Raw genomic sequence first — 17,524 nt, 5'->3', positions numbered from 1 at the left:
CTCAAAAAGTTTTGAATGAATTCTGATAAAACTTTGGAGACTGGGGTGGTGTTAACAATCCATTAAAATTGGGTTTACATCCACTGAGGTCTTCAAGGTCAGCTTAGTGAGTTATTGTTTGAGAATTGACAAAAAAGCCTCATAACTCAGAACCTGTGATTCTTACAAGTGTGGTGTGAAATGTCACCATATAGAAAGTCCCATAGAATGATTTAAAATATCATGCAACATTTGACCTCTGACCTCTTTTTCAAGGTCAATGATTGAGCTGAAGGTCAAAGTAATAATCATCCTAATAATAATAATAACCCTATATACAACTATTTAAAACAGTTTTTGCAGATCTTACTGCAGGCTTGTAACAACATTAAAGTATATAGGGAATCATATATGCAGATTCTAAATATCGTGTCATTTTTTACCTCTGCCCTCACTTTTACATTTCACATAAGCCCTTCTTTTAAGACCCCCAAAAGCATTATATCTTTAAAGAAAGTATTATCAATAGAGAGAATGAGCTAGTTAGTTATAAACATACTGTAATATAACATATAATAAGCTCATGATAGCAATGTCAAGTAATTCTCCTGGTGACTGAGCCCATTTTTTTGTTAGGGCTAGCCTTAAATCTGCTCCTCAGTCCTTCCACTTAATGTCAAATTCTAAAAATTCTTCTGGGACTGAATTAACAACCTCCAAACCTACGTCACCTTGGACCATTGCGCTATCCCACCGCAGGACTTGAACTAAGAACAGTTTGAATCTTCAGTGGTACAAAACTTACATTTTGAAGAAAGACTGATAAAGACTGCAAAATGAGCATTTCATCATTTTTAAGAGATGCCCCAAAAATTCTAAATTTCTCAGATTGTTTCAGTCAAGATGCAACGTTAAACTTTCAACCTTTCATTATATATTAAAAGCCAAAGACAAACAAAAAATCTAAAGTCTTGTGAGAAGCTCTGTAAAAACTTGGTCCAGTGAGTGCTCCTTTTGTTTCTGCTCTTCTGAGCTTCAATGTTCCCATCGGCATTAGGAAGTCAATTTATTATCAGTTTATTTTCTACAAATAAATAAGCAACAGAAATGAATGACATTTGTTCTGATCTTATTCAGCTTTACAGATGAAAACCACACAGCGATATTAAAAGTAATGTATTTATTAGAAATTATAACCACCTTGACAGTCCTTTTCATAATCAAAGTATTCGTCTTCATGGAAACATATAATCCAACCTTGTCATTTATGTTTCCACATCCATTGTTCATAATATCCAGTCATCACATTTACAGTAAAGGGCAGACTCCTGCTCGTTTGTATTGTTCTAAGTCTCTGAGTTCTCTTATTATCAGAACTTTCACTTCTTTAGGAGTACCATTCAGTCTTATCATTACTTTGTAGTTCCTCGGTCATGGTGCTTGTATCTTGTTTTGCTTTTTCAGGCTACGTGCCTGTTTTGCAATTTCAGCAGTTTTTTTCATTAAATGTTCATTGGAAATACACACCAGTCCTCTTTAGCTTCTTCAAAACGGGATTTGTTTTACTATCTATACAGAGCGTGTGACTTGTTGTGATATGATGTCTCTGAATACTCACATTCTTCATTTGGAGGAATTTATCACTTGCTGTTCAAGTGTTTGCAGCTCCTCTGCTGGGGCATCTTCACCATCTCTACCTCTGCCAGCTGTTGTTCTGGTGTAGGTTCAGTGTTACATCTCTAGTCCACTTATGATTAAATACTCATTCTTGTGTATTGTTCAAGGCCCTCGATTTGCTGTTCCAAGCCGTCTATTTTCTTGTCCTTCTCCTTTATCAGGTTTTTTAGTTGTTTTATCTCATTTATTAGGACATGTAGCATACCTTGTTGTTTAGCCACTTTGCTCAGTTCGTCCAAAATGAAATTTGGCGATTTCCTGATCTCCTCCGACTCCTCTTCAACTCATGAGTTTGCTTATTTGGTGGCATTTTCAGATCAGTGAGATTGCTATTACCTTCATTAGTGCTGCAATAAAATATCAGTGCATGGGCTCAGGAACACTTCCAGAAACCAGCGTCTGTGAGCAGCTCACTGTATTAGTTGTTTTAAGAAACAACTAAAAACTCATCTTAGACTTGCTTTTGTTAAGTCTTTTTTTAGTGCTCCGTTTTTTATTTTATTTTATTGTGAAGCACTTCGTTATCCTTGTCTTGAAAGGTGCCATATAAATAAAATGTTGCTTACTCCTGAGCTACGACCGCCCCCCATGTGGAAGTAAGCTGGAGGCTACGCACCCAATCAGACATCAGGCTGAAGCCTGGCTGCTCACTAAACTTGTGAATGTCTGAATATTTTCTAAATTCTTCTTCTGTGCATCTCTAACAGGTGAAGATTCTTATCAAATGCCACACAGACTCACAGAGGCCCCAAACAAGACTCTGAATCCAGGATAAAGCAGTTCAGTGAATGTTGTGCTGAAAGTGTGGAGGTGGATCAGAGTTTCAGAGGAGACTCTGTAGAAGGACAGAGTGCCAGAAGGACAGTCCACATACACTGCTACTCTGTTAGAGACAGAGGAGGAGGAGGAGGAGATGGATGCTTGTCTGTTGTTGTGTCTGACAGAATGAGGACCATCATCTGTACAATACAAACTCCAGGACTGATCATTCCATCCAAACAAACAATGTTTAGCATTTTCTTTCCTTCTAATTCTTCTGTAACTCACTGATATATAAACGTCTCCTCTCCACTCGACCTCCCAGTAACAGCGACCAGTCAGACCATCTCTACACAATAGCTGAGGATGGAAGTCAAATCTGTCTGGATGATCAGGATATGACTGATCCTCTTCCACACGTGCCACCTTCCTGTTGCTGTCAGGCAGTTTCAGTTTTGTGTTCACTGTGTTTGGGTCGATTGTGAGTTGACAGGAATCTGATGGAGAGAACAAACACAATACAGCTGCAGTTATTGATCCATCATCTGTTCATTGATTGACATTTTGATGATGACTCCTGACATCAGAGATGTGAATGAGTGATGTGACAGTTTGAAGGGGGTTGAATGTGTGCTGCTTTGTTTTCATGAATCACATTAAAAGCACACTTACACTTCCTCAGACCTGGTCTCAACCATCGGACTCCAGCAGGCTCCACCCTGAAAGGAGGAGGGGCGTCAGACCAGCACAGTCTCTTTCAGCAGGCACACATGGGCATTACATCGCTCTCATACACATACTGTTAGACACTGATGAAGTCTGTATGACAGAAAGTGAAAGCTTACATTGAAAGCTCAGGACACTGGATGAGAGACCCTGAGTTAAATCAGTCTCTGGAAAGATAATTAAAGCCTCATTATACTGACTAATACCAAATTTAAAAAGTTCCCAATCAAAACCTCCAAAAGTTGATTTTGTTCATCTGGATGTAGCGTTTTCAGTGGGAGAAACGTTTCAACATTTCCAAACCCCAAAACACGCTGCACCAAAAATATGCAAATTATATGTTGCATGGTTGGTTCTTAAGAAGAAAAAAATTTTTGATCATGCAATTTATTGAAAACAACACTTGCTGCATATTTCAGAGTGGCCTTTTATTGTGGGCAGTCTAAGGCACACCTGTGCATTATTCATGCTTTCTAATCAGCACCTTGACATGCCACACCTGTGAGGTGTGATGAATTATCTCGGCAAATGAGAAGTTCTCACTAACACAGATTTAAACAGATTTGTGAACAATATTTGATAATAATGGGTCCTTTGTGTATGTAGAAAATGTTTCAGATCTTTAAGTTCAGCTCATGAAAAATGGGAGCAAAAACAAAAGTGTTTATATTTTTGTTTAGTGTATATTGTGTAATAAGATTATCATTTGGTTGCCTTAAATTTAGTTATCTTTCACGTATGTCTTCTGTATTAGTCTGTCATGTTTCTTGTCTTCTTGTCCATGTTGTCATGTCTGCATTCCATGCCGTTTCCTGTTTTATTGTGAAAGTCCCTGTCCTATGTGCAGTGTGTCAAGTTTTGCTTCCCCTTGTCTTGTTAGGTCTGATTTGTTCCAGCTGTGTTCCCACCTATTCCCCATCCCCCCATTATCTGATTGTGTACTAGCCCTCTGTCCTCCTTTGTTCAGTGTCAGGCCATCTTTTGTCTTTTGCGCCATGTGTCTATGTTCCAGGTATCATTGTATCCATGCCAAGTTTCATGTTTTTTTCATGTTTTTGTTTTTTATGTTTATCTTTAGTTTCCTCAGTTTAGGTTATTGTTTATTCTTGTCATTGTTTGCCTTATATATTTCTTTGTATTTCTTCATCAGCCACATTAAATGGCTCGCTTTTTGTTAATACTCAAGTTTTGGTTCCACGTTCCTCTGTGTCTGCATTTTGGGTCCACTCTTCACAAATTCAAACAGTCTGCTTCAGCTCACTGTGACAAATGAATTATAAATATTATATCGATATTGGTCTACTTAGTCATAAGTAATAAAGTAATAAAAAAAATATATTGCCAGTATAAAAAAAAGCTACACAGAGAACTTTTAATCCTTGTTTGTGCAAAACAATCAAATAAAAATCCTAATGTGATATTAAATAAACCACTCTAGCCTCAAGCACAGCAGTGTGTGGTACTAAAAGTAAAAAAACCCCAAAACAAACAAACCAGTGTTCATTTATTTAACATTCACACGGATATAAGACTTGTTTTTCTTTTATGTGGCTTGGAGCAAAATATTATCTAAAAAAAAAGCTCCTTGATGTGTGAAGAAATTTTTCCTATTTCCTCGAGTGTCTCTTTCTCCATTGCCAGACACTTTGGCTGCCAAAGGCCACTTCATACCTGAGTGTGTCCAGTTGGAGCTGCTTCAGCAGCTTCACCCCTGCCTCTCCTGGATCATTGTAGCTCAGGTCCAGCCCTCTCAGGGTGGAATGGTTGGAGTTCAGCGCTGAGATAAGAACAGTACAACCTTCTTCTGTGATCAAGCAGCCTGACAATCTGCAGACAGCACATGTGACAGATAGTATAAGAGAACAGTGACGCAGTCAAATAGCGAGAAACAATACCGCCACAAAACAAATATGTGATCGATTGAAGCGCAGAGTTAGCTTTAACAGAGATATTTTGAGCTAAAAGTTTATTTGTTCAATTAATGAAACTATTAAACTTAGAATTAGGACAAGCCCTACACAAAGTAGAACTGATGCTCATATGAGTGTCATTAGTTTTGTAGGGATTTAAGCACTACTTAAAAAGTTTACCAGATAATTACTCTCAATAAAAAAGCCTGGTGTAAATTACTGTAGTTGATTCTGAGGAAAATGTAAACATCTTTAATAAATTACATCAAATTAAAAACAACAACAAATCGATGCTACACAGTCTGTGTGAAAAGAAATCCTCTTATTAGATAAAGTTTTAATAATATAGCATAATATAGCAGAATAAATCAACAATAGCCCTGGTTAGCCACATAGGTTAGCATTGAATATGATTTAAATGGACTTTATATGCAAAGTTTGAAGAATCCTGACCTGAATATTTCCAGTTTACAGTATGGACTCTCTAGTCCACCACACAGTGTTTTCACTCCCGAGTCCTTCAGGTCATTATTATTCAGGTCCAGCTCTCTCAGACTAGAGGAGTGGGAGCTGAGAACTGAGGATAGAGTGTCACAGATTCTGTCCGAGAGGTTACAACCACTTAGTCTGTTGAGACAACAAGAGGTAAAAAACCCCCAAACAAACACACAAACCAAAATAAACAAACAAACAAACAAAAAAACTTTAAAATGTGCAGTCGATACTGATTATTAACTGTGCACATGCTAAATCCTTGCTGGTCTATTCCAAATATCCTAAAGACATTTTATTATTTATACACTTTGTGCATTATTTGCACAAAATAGAAATTATATTTTTTAACATCCGACTAAATCGCAGTGACGTATTTATGGTCATTTTATACTTTATACTTCATTTTTATTACAATAATATTAGCCCTCTGGGGTCCAGGGTATAATTGACCGTTTTTGACTACTTTTGATACATTTCTATATTTCACCTTTAAAAACTGTTTATCTTGCCTTGTTTTGTATCATTATTTTCAGCACAACCTCAAATATTTGAAATTTGAGTTAGTTTTTCATTTTGGCATACTATATTAGCACAATTTATCTAAATTCAGACAAAAAAATTCAAAATCTGAGTAGAAAAAAGTTATATTTGTTACTGTAAAACCCACAAACATGTTTAACGAATCATTTTCATAACTTGAAATACAAATAGAAATTGTACATTTCTAAAAATTATACACAAGTTTTGCAAACAACAAAGTTATATGGTACTTTTTACCTAAAAATGCAGCCAAGGCCTCAGGTGTTTTTTAAATAACCATTTAAATCTATTTACAGAACAATCATGTGTGCTGCATCAAATGAGAAGGCACAAAAAATTATTTGTGCGAGTCCAAAAAACTAGTTTGTGTTCAGTATAAGACAGAGGAGAACACCACAGGCCTAAACCCTGCAGGTCTGACAGCAGGAGGTGTATCAGTCCTGTTTTCCATGTGGGAACAGCGTTTACACTGGAATCTGCCTTTGATGGCTTTTTTGGAGCAAATGTGACATTCAGCAGTATAACTGACACACAATACAAAACAATAACTACACAACACACTAACTCTAGCCTCCAAACACGCTACACATCACTAATGTCTCACATATGAAAACTCGCTCTCTCTCTTTCTTTCGCTTGCCCGCTTTACGTTGCGGGTGTCACTCCTAAAACTTCACCTTCTCCCTAAACAACCAAGTGCCGCATGGTAAACTCTAACACCAATAGGGAAGGGGTGTTTTTTCCTTTTTTTTCACTCGCAAGTGGCGAGTGTTTGCTAGCGCTGTCTGTAGAAAACGCAGTTTTTACCGTTCTTCCCGCTGTAAACACCACTGTTTTGTTCACAAAAAACATCGCGTGTATTTTTTATCATAACTCTGGCTTTACGTGGCCCATTGACACAATTCAAAAATTGGTATATCGTTTGAAGTCCGTACTCTCGACCCAAATTCAAATGGAGACTGAGTCACTGCATCTTGTAGCTGTGTCGTCTTAAATTGGTCATGTGATTTTGATGTGCTGGCGCGTCCGTCGACTCCAGAGGGTTAATACAATAATAATCAATTGATTGTAATTTAATTGCAATAAATTGTTTTACCTGTAAAACAAAGTTAAAGTCTAAAGTTGAGAACTGAAATACAAATTATTTGCATGTACTAAGATTGGGCGATTGGAGGAATATATCGACTATTGACTATAGGCTCAATCGTTTTTACAAGGGCGATTTATTTATTTATTTGCCCATGAATAAGTTTGCTAATAATGTTGGCTAAAGCTAACAGAAGCAGTCAACAGAAACAAATAATAGCGCTGTTTTAACGTGACCCTCCTTCAGCTGTGAGCAAATGCACCCTCCTTAGAGTGCTGGAGCGATTTACTCAAATAAGAGAAAGAAAGAACGGCAGTAGCCTATGTTAAAAAAAAACAAAAGCATTTTATCAAATAAAAAAACCCACAATGGTGGGGAGGGAAACAAAGAGAAACTGGCTTATTTTTAAGCCACTATAACCGTGTTTACAGGCATTTCCAGGGTTTATCTGTCTTACACACTCGACCAAACAACTCCTCACTGAGGTAACAGTCGATTTCTATCTGTGCCTTCTCCTCCAGTGTGCAATTTCGCAATTACTTTGTCCATGTTTGGACTTCATCTGTGTTCTAAACGCGCAAATCAGTATGTGCATCATTACATTGCTCCGCCCATCAAAAAGTCTGGGCATACGTGAATATATTGCCTGCATCGGTTGGAAATTTTTTTACATATCGACCAACCTAAGCATGTTCTTTGGAAATAGTGGTTCAAAGTAATGCAGTCCACTTTCAATCCTCCTTGTCCATATCATTAAAAGTAGCCAAGTATAGTAATAAAACATTGGCAGCTTAGTCATTTGTAAAGTAGTAAACCAGTAAAAAAAATACAACAAAAAAACAAAACAAACCCCTCCCAAAACACTTGGCATGGCTTGTTATCCAGGGGTGGTGGGGAAAATATGAATCCTCAAAAACATACCCTCTGCTTATTTGGTTCACATTTATATTCATAATCATGCGGACAAATGGGCTGCATGAGACTACGAAGCTACAGATTCACAAACCCTTCCCTTATTTCTTGTTCACGTTCAAGCAAAATTCCTTTAACGAGCTAAATGAAAAAGGCTACTTTATGTGTGACTGTAAGAAAAACTTTCAAAATCATCTTCCTCTATTAGACACTGTGGCTGCAAACAGCCTCTGCACACCTGAGAGTGTCCAGTCGGAGCTGCTTCAGCATCTTCACCCCTGCCTCTCCTGGATTATTGTAGCTCAGGTCGAGCTCTCTCAGGTAGTAATGGTTGGAGTTCAGTGCTGATGTCAGAGCAGTACAACCTTCTTCTGTGACTGAGCAACTTGACAATCTGCAGACAGCATACATGACAGAAACTATTAAACTATTAGAAAAAAGTTGGACTGGTGCTCACGTGGTAAATGGTAAATATACTGGTTCTTAGATAGCACTTGTCTACTCTACCTGAGCTCTCAAAGTGCTTCATGAGTGTCATTTCTTTAATTAAAGAGAAAAAAAAATCCTAAACAGACCACATGAAAACAAAGTAGTGAGAAAGTCCTGATAATTTAATATGTAATATCTAGGATCTCAACTAAAACAATTTTTTACATATCATGAAAAATTAGAAGAATTGTAACCTAAGTTTTTCCAGTTTAGAGTGTGGACTCTCAAGTCCCCCAGACAGTACTTTCACTCCGGAGTCTTTCAGGTTGTTGTTACTCAGGTCCAGCTCTCTCAGACAGGAACGGGAGCTGAGTAGTGAGGATAGAGTTTCACAGATTCTGTCTGAGAGGTTACATCCACCAAGTCTGAGGAGACAACAATGGACAAGAAAATAATAATATGTGAACTGCACAGCATGAGCTTTTGATTATACATGGACTATATAAATCATCAACTTAGCACATGCTAAATCGTTACCAGTTTACCCTAAGAAACCCGATGACATAATGAGCTTATACATTAAGTGCAGCTTCTAATTGGCATATAAATCTTACATCAAACTAGACAGCACACAACTGTGCTAAACAGAATAACAAAAACAGTGTGTTTAAATCATGAAAACATTATGACTTACAGCGCTATGCTGGAGCATTTAATCACTGGCAGGAGCCTTAGGAAAGCCTTCTCTGAAGCAGAGTATTTCTTCAGGTCAAACACAACCAGATCTTTTTCTGATGATAATAAGATAAAGACCAGAGCTGACCACTGAGCAGGAGACAGTTTATCAGCAGCGAGACTTCCTGATCTCAGGGACTGTTGGATCTCCTCCAATATAGAATGTTCATTTAGTTCATTAAGACAGTGAAACAGGTTGATGCTTTTCTCTGCAGATAGATTTCCACTGAGCCTCTCCTTTATGTGTTGAACTGTTTCCAGATTGGTCTGTGAGCTACATCCTGTCTGTTCCAGCAGCCCGTGTAAAAGACTTTGATTGGTCTGAAGTGAAAGACCCAGGAGGAAGCGGAGGAACAAGTCCAGTTGTCCATTTGAACTCTGTAAAGCCTTATTCACAGCACCCTTGTACAAGCCAGTCTCTGCAGATTCTTCTTCTTGCAAATTCTGGGTGGTTTCCTGTTGCTTTTCCAGTAAATTCATTCCAGAGTTGATGAAAGTCAGATGGACATGAAGAGCAGCCAGAAACTCCTGAACACTCAGATGGATGAAGCAGAACACCTTGTCCTTGTACAGCCCTCTCTCCTCTTTAAAGATCTGTGTAAACACTCCTGAGTACACTGAGGCGGCGCTGATATCGATGCCACACTCTGTCAGGTCTGATTCATAGAAGATCAGGTTTCCTTTCTGCAGCTGATGAAAAGACAGTTTTCCCAGAGACTCAACCATCTGTTTGCTCTCTGGACTCCAGGGTGGATCTGTCTCAATTCCTCCATCATACTTGACCTTCTTCACTTTTGCCTGAACCACCAAGAAGTGGATGTACATCTCAGTCAGGGTTGTAGGTAGTGCTGTCCTTGTTTCCTCTTTTCTCTTCTTCCCCACATCCCCCAGAACTGTAGCAGTGATCCAGCAGAAGACTGGGATGTGACACATGATGTGAAGGCTTTGTGATGTCTTGATGTGGGAGATGATCCTGCTGGCTTGCTCCTCATCTCTGAATCTCTTCCTGAAGTACTCCTCCTTCTGTGGGTCAGTGAACCCCCTCACCTCTGTTACCATGTCAACATACCCAGCTGGGATTTGATTGGCTGCTGCAGGTCGTGTGGTTATCCAGAGGTGAGCAGAGGGAAGCAGGTTCCCTCTTATGAGGTTAGTTAGCAGCACATCTACTGAGGTGGACTTAGTGGGGTCTGTCAGGATTTTAGTTTTGTGGAAGTCCAGAGGAAGTCGACACTCATCGAGGCCATCAAAAATAAAGACAACCTGGAAGTCTTCAAAGCTACAGATTCCTACTTCGTTAGTTTTGGTAAAGAAGTGATGAACAAGTTCCACCAGGCTAAAGTTTTTCTCTTTCAGCACATTCAGCTCTCTGAAAGTGAATGGAAATATGAACTTGATGTCCTGGTTAGTTTTGCTTTCAGCCCAATCTAGAGTGAACTTCTGTGTTAGGACTGTTTTCCCAATGCCAGCCACTCCCTTTGTCAACACTGTTCTGATTGGTTCATCTCTTCCAGGTGAGGCTTTAAAGATGTCTTCTTGTCTGATTGTTGTTTCTGGTCCATCTGGTTTTCGTCTCCTGGATGTTGTTTCAATCTGTCTGACCTCATGCTCATCATTGACTTCTGCTGTCCCTTCTGTGATGTAGAGCTCTGTGTAGATCTGATTCAGAATGGTTGGATTTCCTGCTTTAGCGATCCCCTCAAACAGACACTGGAATTTCTTCTTCAGTTGAGATTTAAGATTATGTTGACAAACTGGAGCAAATCTGCCTGAAAACAGACAATATGTTACCTGATTAAGTTATATATTAAATATACCACCATTTAATTCTTCTAAAGAATGAGTGTTTACATATGTGCTGGTGTAATTCTTCAGACATTAGTAAATGTCTTAGTATAACCAGCAGCCTATATGTTTAGAAAAATCCTCTTACTGCTCAGCAGACGGTCAGCCAGCTCATACTGCTTCATTCCTTTCAGAAACTGCAGTGTGATCTTTATAAATGCCTCTCTGTTGCTACTCCTTTGCTCTTCATCCTCACACTCCAAAATCTCCTTATCCTCCGTCTGGCAGTTTAAGCATTCTGAATAATCTGGATACAGAACTGTCTGGATCTTCTTTAACTCATTCTTCACAAAAGTGATGATTTTCTCCTCCAGGAGCTGGAACAGAAATTTATATGAATGACTCAATAAATCTGAAATCATAGATACAAACATCAGAAACATGTTGAAAACAATTACAATCCAGCTGGAATTAAAATCTGTTTTATTTATACATCATTCTAGGGCTTCATGTGGTGTCAATTTGCTGTTTTTAGATCCACCTTAAAAGCTGAATAAATTAACTTTAGACCTTGGTGATGGAGGAAAATGTCTCAGGGAATGTTAAGATTCCTGCTGAGCACTGCAGGTCTGCATACACCATTTCTTTTGTTTTGCACTCAATGCTGCATTCATGTGGGCATGCACACCCATCAATCTGGGAAGAGTTTTAAAGCCAGTTGAAAACAATTTGAAGGCCATCATCCTAAAGATTATTCACAAGTGGAAAATAATCAAGTCAGCTGCTAGTCTTCCAAGGTATGGATGTTGCGGCAAACCTGGTAAGACTGTACAATTCTCAAAGAAACAGCAAAAAACCACAAGAGCTAAAGAGTTGAAGTTTATGACAGTACATTTACAAAAAGGAGAAACAAATATCGCAAGTTTAGAAGGGTTGCCAGGAGAGAGCTCTTCTTTCTGAGAAGAAAACAGCACAGCTTAGGTTTGTAAAGCTGCATCCAAACAAACCACAAGACTCTGAATGGAATACTTTGGTCATACCACACAATTTTGTGAAAACCAAACACAGGATCAGCACTAAGGAGCTGAACCCCAACCCTGAAAAACAAACAAATCCCATAATCCAACCTCCACTAAGCTTTACACTTGGCACAGTGCAGTCAGACTTTCATTCCCAGTTGCTTCCACTTTATTATAATACAACTTTCTGTAAACAATTTAAAAGTATTTTTTAAATAAAACTAACAAGTGGTTTAGAAATATTAGAGCTTGAAATACAACTTTAAATAGAAACAATGTAAATACCATACAGTTATATTTTTGCTGCTGCACCATCTGAATTTTGAAGCCATTTTCAAAAATAGTCATGCTTTTTACTTCTGTGTTTGGTTGTAAGAACATGCATAAAATTTTTAAGAAATGACCGTGAACAGATGTAAAGTACTGTTTGTATATTTACAGACCATAAATATGGAGTCCAGGTGTGCTTGATGCTGCTGGGGAGGCTGATCACTGGGAACCTCTGAGGTCTTGTTCTCTCTGTAGAGAAATCATGAAGATGAATAAATAAGAGAGAAAAAAAGACTTCTCAGAAAAACTATTTTACAATCCTACCTTCCTAATTAAGAGGAAAGGAAAACCATGTAATCATGTTTTACCAGTGTTAGAAAATTTTACAGTGATGATTTGAATTTGTTTTGGCTTGATTACCAGCAACTAAGACAGATGTTCATATGAGATAGAATCATGGCACTGATGGACTTCTTTGAGACATTAATAATTGATTTGTGGCTACTAGGTGCAAAATACACCAAACTGGATTTAACATCATTCATAACTTTAGGCAATCTTTTATTAACTGTGACTGTAACTTTCCCCAAAATCTCTAAAATAACCTGTGGGATGCACCAGGGACCAATTTTAAACACTGCAACTTCTTGGATCTACCTCTTACCTCTTGGAGACATCATGAGGAGATGTGTCTATAGTTATGGCACATCTTTCTGTGGCTGTCTCTCCTGATGACACACAATCAACCTATTCCTTTTTAACTGTAATTTAGTATCAATGCTTGGACGTCACAAAACTTTTTATTACTCATCTGAGATTACATTTGAATCATAGGTTTGGAAGCTTAGAGAAAGGAAATTAAAGCAAGTCTCTTGGACTTTACCTAAGCCATCAAGAAAGAAACCTATAAATGATTTGTGGCTTAGATTTTAACTTCAAAGGCTTCTAAAACAAAGGCTGCCAGTAAAATGGCAAAAGGCCCATAGCCCTTTGTTCTGTGCCTAAATGGTGGGGCAATTAGGAGCAGCTGGTTAAAAAAAGAGAGTCTCTATTGACATCCAGTTCTTAATAGCAGTAAGGGCTGCCTCCACTTAGCAAGACCTGATGCCACTTGAGTGGTTGCTACCAACATTGTTTCTGAGCCAAAGTACAAAGTTTACACCTGCTGGACCAGCTTTCTGACAGAAAAGCCTCTTACATCAGTGGTTAGGTTTTTGAAAGTCTACTGAAAAAATAAAAATATATACAGATATAGATTACCTTTCCACAGCAGAGTATTGTCCTTTAAAATTAGCACCAATACTCTTTGACCAGTAACTCTTTAAGGACACACAGCTGGGTTCAGGTCCAGGTTGGTTCCTGTGAATAATGATGGAGCAGTGATGTGAGTGCTGAACTGTGTGAGAATAGATTATCGTGTTATCGCAGTAGTAGGGATTTAGTTGTTGAACCATGGTAAAGCATTATATTCATTATTCATTTAAGTAGGTCATAGGTCAAGTTACTAAACATTCACACATAGAGCACACACATAGAATTGGAATAATAGGTCAGAGATGTATGTGAGAAGCAGGAGCAACAGAAAGCTGCCGTTAGTGGGATAAGGAGTTGGTAAGCCAAACCCAGGAGAATATAGTGTGCGAAGAAGTGGGCAGCAAGGACACAAGATAGAGAGGCAGGAGACAGAGAGGGATCACAAGGTTGTCGATGTCTGTGTATAAATGTGTGCTGCTGGGACGGCCCCAGCGGATTTTGATGTTGGATGCTGAGCTGTGAAAATCCCCATGTACATGTAATAAAATTAATTGATTGTTTATCTTGAGAAAAGACAGGAATGGAATATTACACTGTTTCATGATACCTTATATTGCTGATTTATAAAGAAATAGTGTTTGCATAGAATCATGGCCCGCTTTGTCTGATTAAGGAGAACAAAACATGCTGAAAGCCAAGGTCATAACTGAAGCTCACTGAGGCTACGTCCACACTAGCCCGGAGATATTCGAAAACGGCGTTTTCATACGAAAATGCTCCGTGTCCACACTAGCGTTTTCAGTCGTTTTCACAGAGTTGCGCGTCCACATTGAAACGGCCGAAAACGCTTATGTTCCAGTACTGCGCATGCGTGAAACGCAAGAAGATTTGACCTGCCTCATTTCTGGCTGCCGCTTATTTACTTTCCAACTCATAGAAACCCTGTGGCAAAATGTTGAGAAAAAGCACCGAGTTTTTTAAATGGACTAACAATGAGGTGGAGTTGTTGCTGCGAATAACACAAAAGTACAAAGTTACAAAAACGAGTGAGAATTAAAGAATTTGAAGAAAAGCTATCTGGAGCATGTACAAACTGATATTAATCTTTAATAGGACTGTCAAAATTCAGCACAAACAAAACAACTGCTGTATAATGCCCTCTGCTCTCTTAGCTTAATTGGTCACATGACTGCATCACATGACTAACATGTTTTAGAAAGTCTGCATTTTCAATGTCCACACTGTGATGCGAAAGCATCATTTTGAAATGTATGCGTTTCCGAGAGTGTTTTGAAAACGCTGCGCTTTCCATCAGCGAAAACGCTGTCTCAGTGTGGACGGGAGGCCAAAACGGAGAGAAAATAATGGACATAGCCTGAGAGGGAGAGAAAGAATGTGAATGTTTAGGTTTTATGACTCGGGTGGGGGTTGAGGCTATAAGAGTGTGTGTAACTGTAGGACACTTCAAGATCTGCAGGACCCCCTCCTCTGCACATCTCCTGTCCGGACGATTGTATTGCTCAAAGAGTTTGCATGGAATAAAGAGAATTGTATTGATTAAAGAGATTGTTGAGTGAGCATTAAAACACCGAGTGTTGTTCTTCCTTCAGCCCGAAGATCAAAGAATTGTTTTTTAACAGTGTTTGAAAGTTTACTGAAAAAATAAAAATATATACAGATATAGATTACCTTTCCACAGCAGGGTTTTGTCGTTTAAAATTAGCACCAATACTCTTTGACCAGTCACTCTTTAAGGACACACAGCTGGGTTCAGCTCCAGGTTGGTTCCTGTGAATAATGATGGAGCAGTGATGTGAGTGCTGAGCTGTGACATGGAGAAGAGTCATGGACAGTTAGAGATGGTCATCTCACCTCTGAGCTTTGGTCTGGCTCTCATGTTCCCCACACTGAGTGGTTTTAGAGGGAGGGACTCCCTCCTCTCTGTCCTCACACTGATCCATGCTGCTGAATTCACATCCACATCAGCTCACACACACTTTTTGCCTTCCCTGCAGAGAAAACACAAATCATTCGTGTGCACATCAACTGAAATCCTCCTGTCATGAAGCACAGCACACATGATACATTCAGTTTAACTGGAACCTCCAGTCCATTTTCAAACATTTCAGTTGATAACTGAAAGTATGTATCGCTCTTTTTTTTTTCCTTTTGAAGGACATGCTGCAAACCATGCTGAGTTTTCAGGAAAAAGCTGGGAATTACATTGTTGGTGTGAAAACCTTATATTTTGTCATTTTATTTAATAGACTAAATTACAGAAATGAGAACAAATTGTCTCTTTATCTTAACAAAATACCCAAAAATACAATTTAAGACTGGTTCTTTGCCAAGTTGATCTGTAGACACAACAGTGGTTCATCCCTTGGGTTAGATACCTTTTTATGCTTGAATGATCCGTACGTCAGTCTTCAGTGGCTTAGCAAACAAACAATAAAAAGATATTCTTCTGAAGGCTCAGGTATAAGAACTGGACTGAAAATGAGTAAAAAGTAGCTAACGTGTAAAGAAGAGCTTTCAAAAGACCTTTGGAAAGCCTGGAGAGCTATTTCTCAAGAACACTTTAAAAAAGTTGATTCTGTATATAAAGGGGGGGGGGGGGGGGGGGGGCAGAGGGAGTGTTCGCCCAGGGCGCCAAACAGGCTAGGACCGCCACTGGCCACCTACTACATTTATCAGTGACTGCAGGGAGGAGGGACTTGCCACTCTTCAGTTTCTACAGGACTTGAACGCATGATAAGGCAGGCTGGGACTTGCTGGGAGTCCCCTCCCTCCTTTTCAAATCAACTTTACTGAGACCCACAAAATGCGAAACATGCCCCATACAGATGAAAAACTACAGACACAGCACAGACATTTCTCCTGTTTGCTCACAGACAGTCGCGGATACGTCGTTATGTTACGGAGCAGCTGCAGGGATTTATTAATCAAATCTGTCTGCGTCAGCCTCGGCTTGTCCCTGTACTTCCTGCTCAGATCATAAGGATAAAATAAATAAAGAGACGTTAAGTCTTGTAAATCGTTATCATAACTACCGCGAGTTACAAACGCAGAAAATGTTTCCGAAGTTTTAATAAAAGCAGTCCGAGGTTCTCCAGCGGCCAGCCATCTTCTTCCCGTCTTCCTAATTGCAGCTTTGAGTCTGTTAACGCCAACTGCGCACAACTGACGTGAGCTATCGAGGAAAACACGAAAGACTGATCCCTTACCTCCTACTGTTCAATGAGCTCCAGCGAAATGAAACGAACCAATCAAAGAGGCGTTTGGGGGCAAATCCCGAACTATTCACTCGAGCAGAGCCGCGCGCCCTGTCCAGTCCGGTAGCGCGCGCGTTGTCTGATGCAACCACCCGAGTGGGTGTGCTATGACGTCTCCCTTTAGATTTCACAATTAATTTTACAGACTGTAGCCTTTAAACTTTCACCTGTAGCATTTACATATTTTTTAAATCATCAAAACGTTTAAAGAAATACAGAGAAGATTGATATGTGTGCCACAGCTAGATAAAAATATATATTAACAAGATAATATGTAATGCAGAGTTTTATTTTCTTCCAATCGGTACCCAAAAAATAAAAAAACACAGTACAGAATATGTTTATTTTTATATTTAACAGCATTCACAATACCATTAATCATAAACAGAGTTCTTATCACTTTTCATAAAATTTACAATGAGCTGCCATGGTATAATGAATTAATAATGTCAATAACCAACCATAAACAGCTGGTATAACAGAGCTCACGTCCACAGTTTAGCTAACAGGTTTTGTAGAATTCTTATTGTATTAGCTTGTTACTTACTTTTGAACTTAGAATATCACCTTCTTTCATTTAAAGTAACCCAGCATTACAGATATATTAGGGCATTTTTTAACCACTAGATGAAAGCAAAGACTTTAGTAGGTCGTTTAATCCTAAAAAAACAA

At 38.8% G+C, this 17,524-nt stretch overlaps 1 protein-coding gene across 3 annotated transcripts; it reads right to left on the bottom strand.

Moving 5' to 3' along the window:
* Window positions 1–1,158: 1,158 nt before the first annotated feature.
* On the bottom strand, window positions 1,159–16,921 carry LOC102799722 (protein NLRC3-like). 3 transcript variants are annotated; one of them, XM_087836777.1, is made up of 13 exons: window positions 16,805–16,921; window positions 15,450–15,586; window positions 15,267–15,365; window positions 13,584–13,682; window positions 12,497–12,572; window positions 11,183–11,411; window positions 9,209–11,018; window positions 8,769–8,939; window positions 8,324–8,479; window positions 5,505–5,678; window positions 4,813–4,968; window positions 3,088–3,134; window positions 1,159–2,912 (listed from the first exon to the last, which is right to left on the bottom strand). In XM_087836777.1, exons 2-13 carry the CDS (start codon window positions 15,536–15,538, stop codon window positions 2,377–2,379), a joined length of 3,642 nt encoding a protein of 1,213 aa, XP_087692903.1. In that variant the 5' UTR covers window positions 15,539–15,586; window positions 16,805–16,921; the 3' UTR covers window positions 1,159–2,376. The 3 variants fall into 3 exon arrangements, 2 of the variants coding, with proteins under 2 accessions (XP_087692903.1, XP_087692904.1); XM_087836778.1 differs by lacking the exon at window positions 16,805–16,921 and adding an exon at window positions 16,470–16,768; XR_015717225.1 differs by lacking the exon at window positions 16,805–16,921 and having other exon boundaries at window positions 2,814–2,912; window positions 3,088–4,401; window positions 15,450–16,146.
* Window positions 16,922–17,524: the final 603 nt, after the last annotated feature.

The sequence above is a fragment of the Neolamprologus brichardi genome, chromosome 23 (genome assembly GCF_056152115.1).
Source record: "Neolamprologus brichardi isolate AB-2024 chromosome 23, ASM5615211v1, whole genome shotgun sequence".
Classification (NCBI taxonomy): domain Eukaryota; kingdom Metazoa; phylum Chordata; class Actinopteri; order Cichliformes; family Cichlidae; genus Neolamprologus; species Neolamprologus brichardi.
The sequence above is the reverse complement of the archived record's forward strand: the minus strand, read 5'-3'. Positions and strand labels throughout refer to the sequence as shown.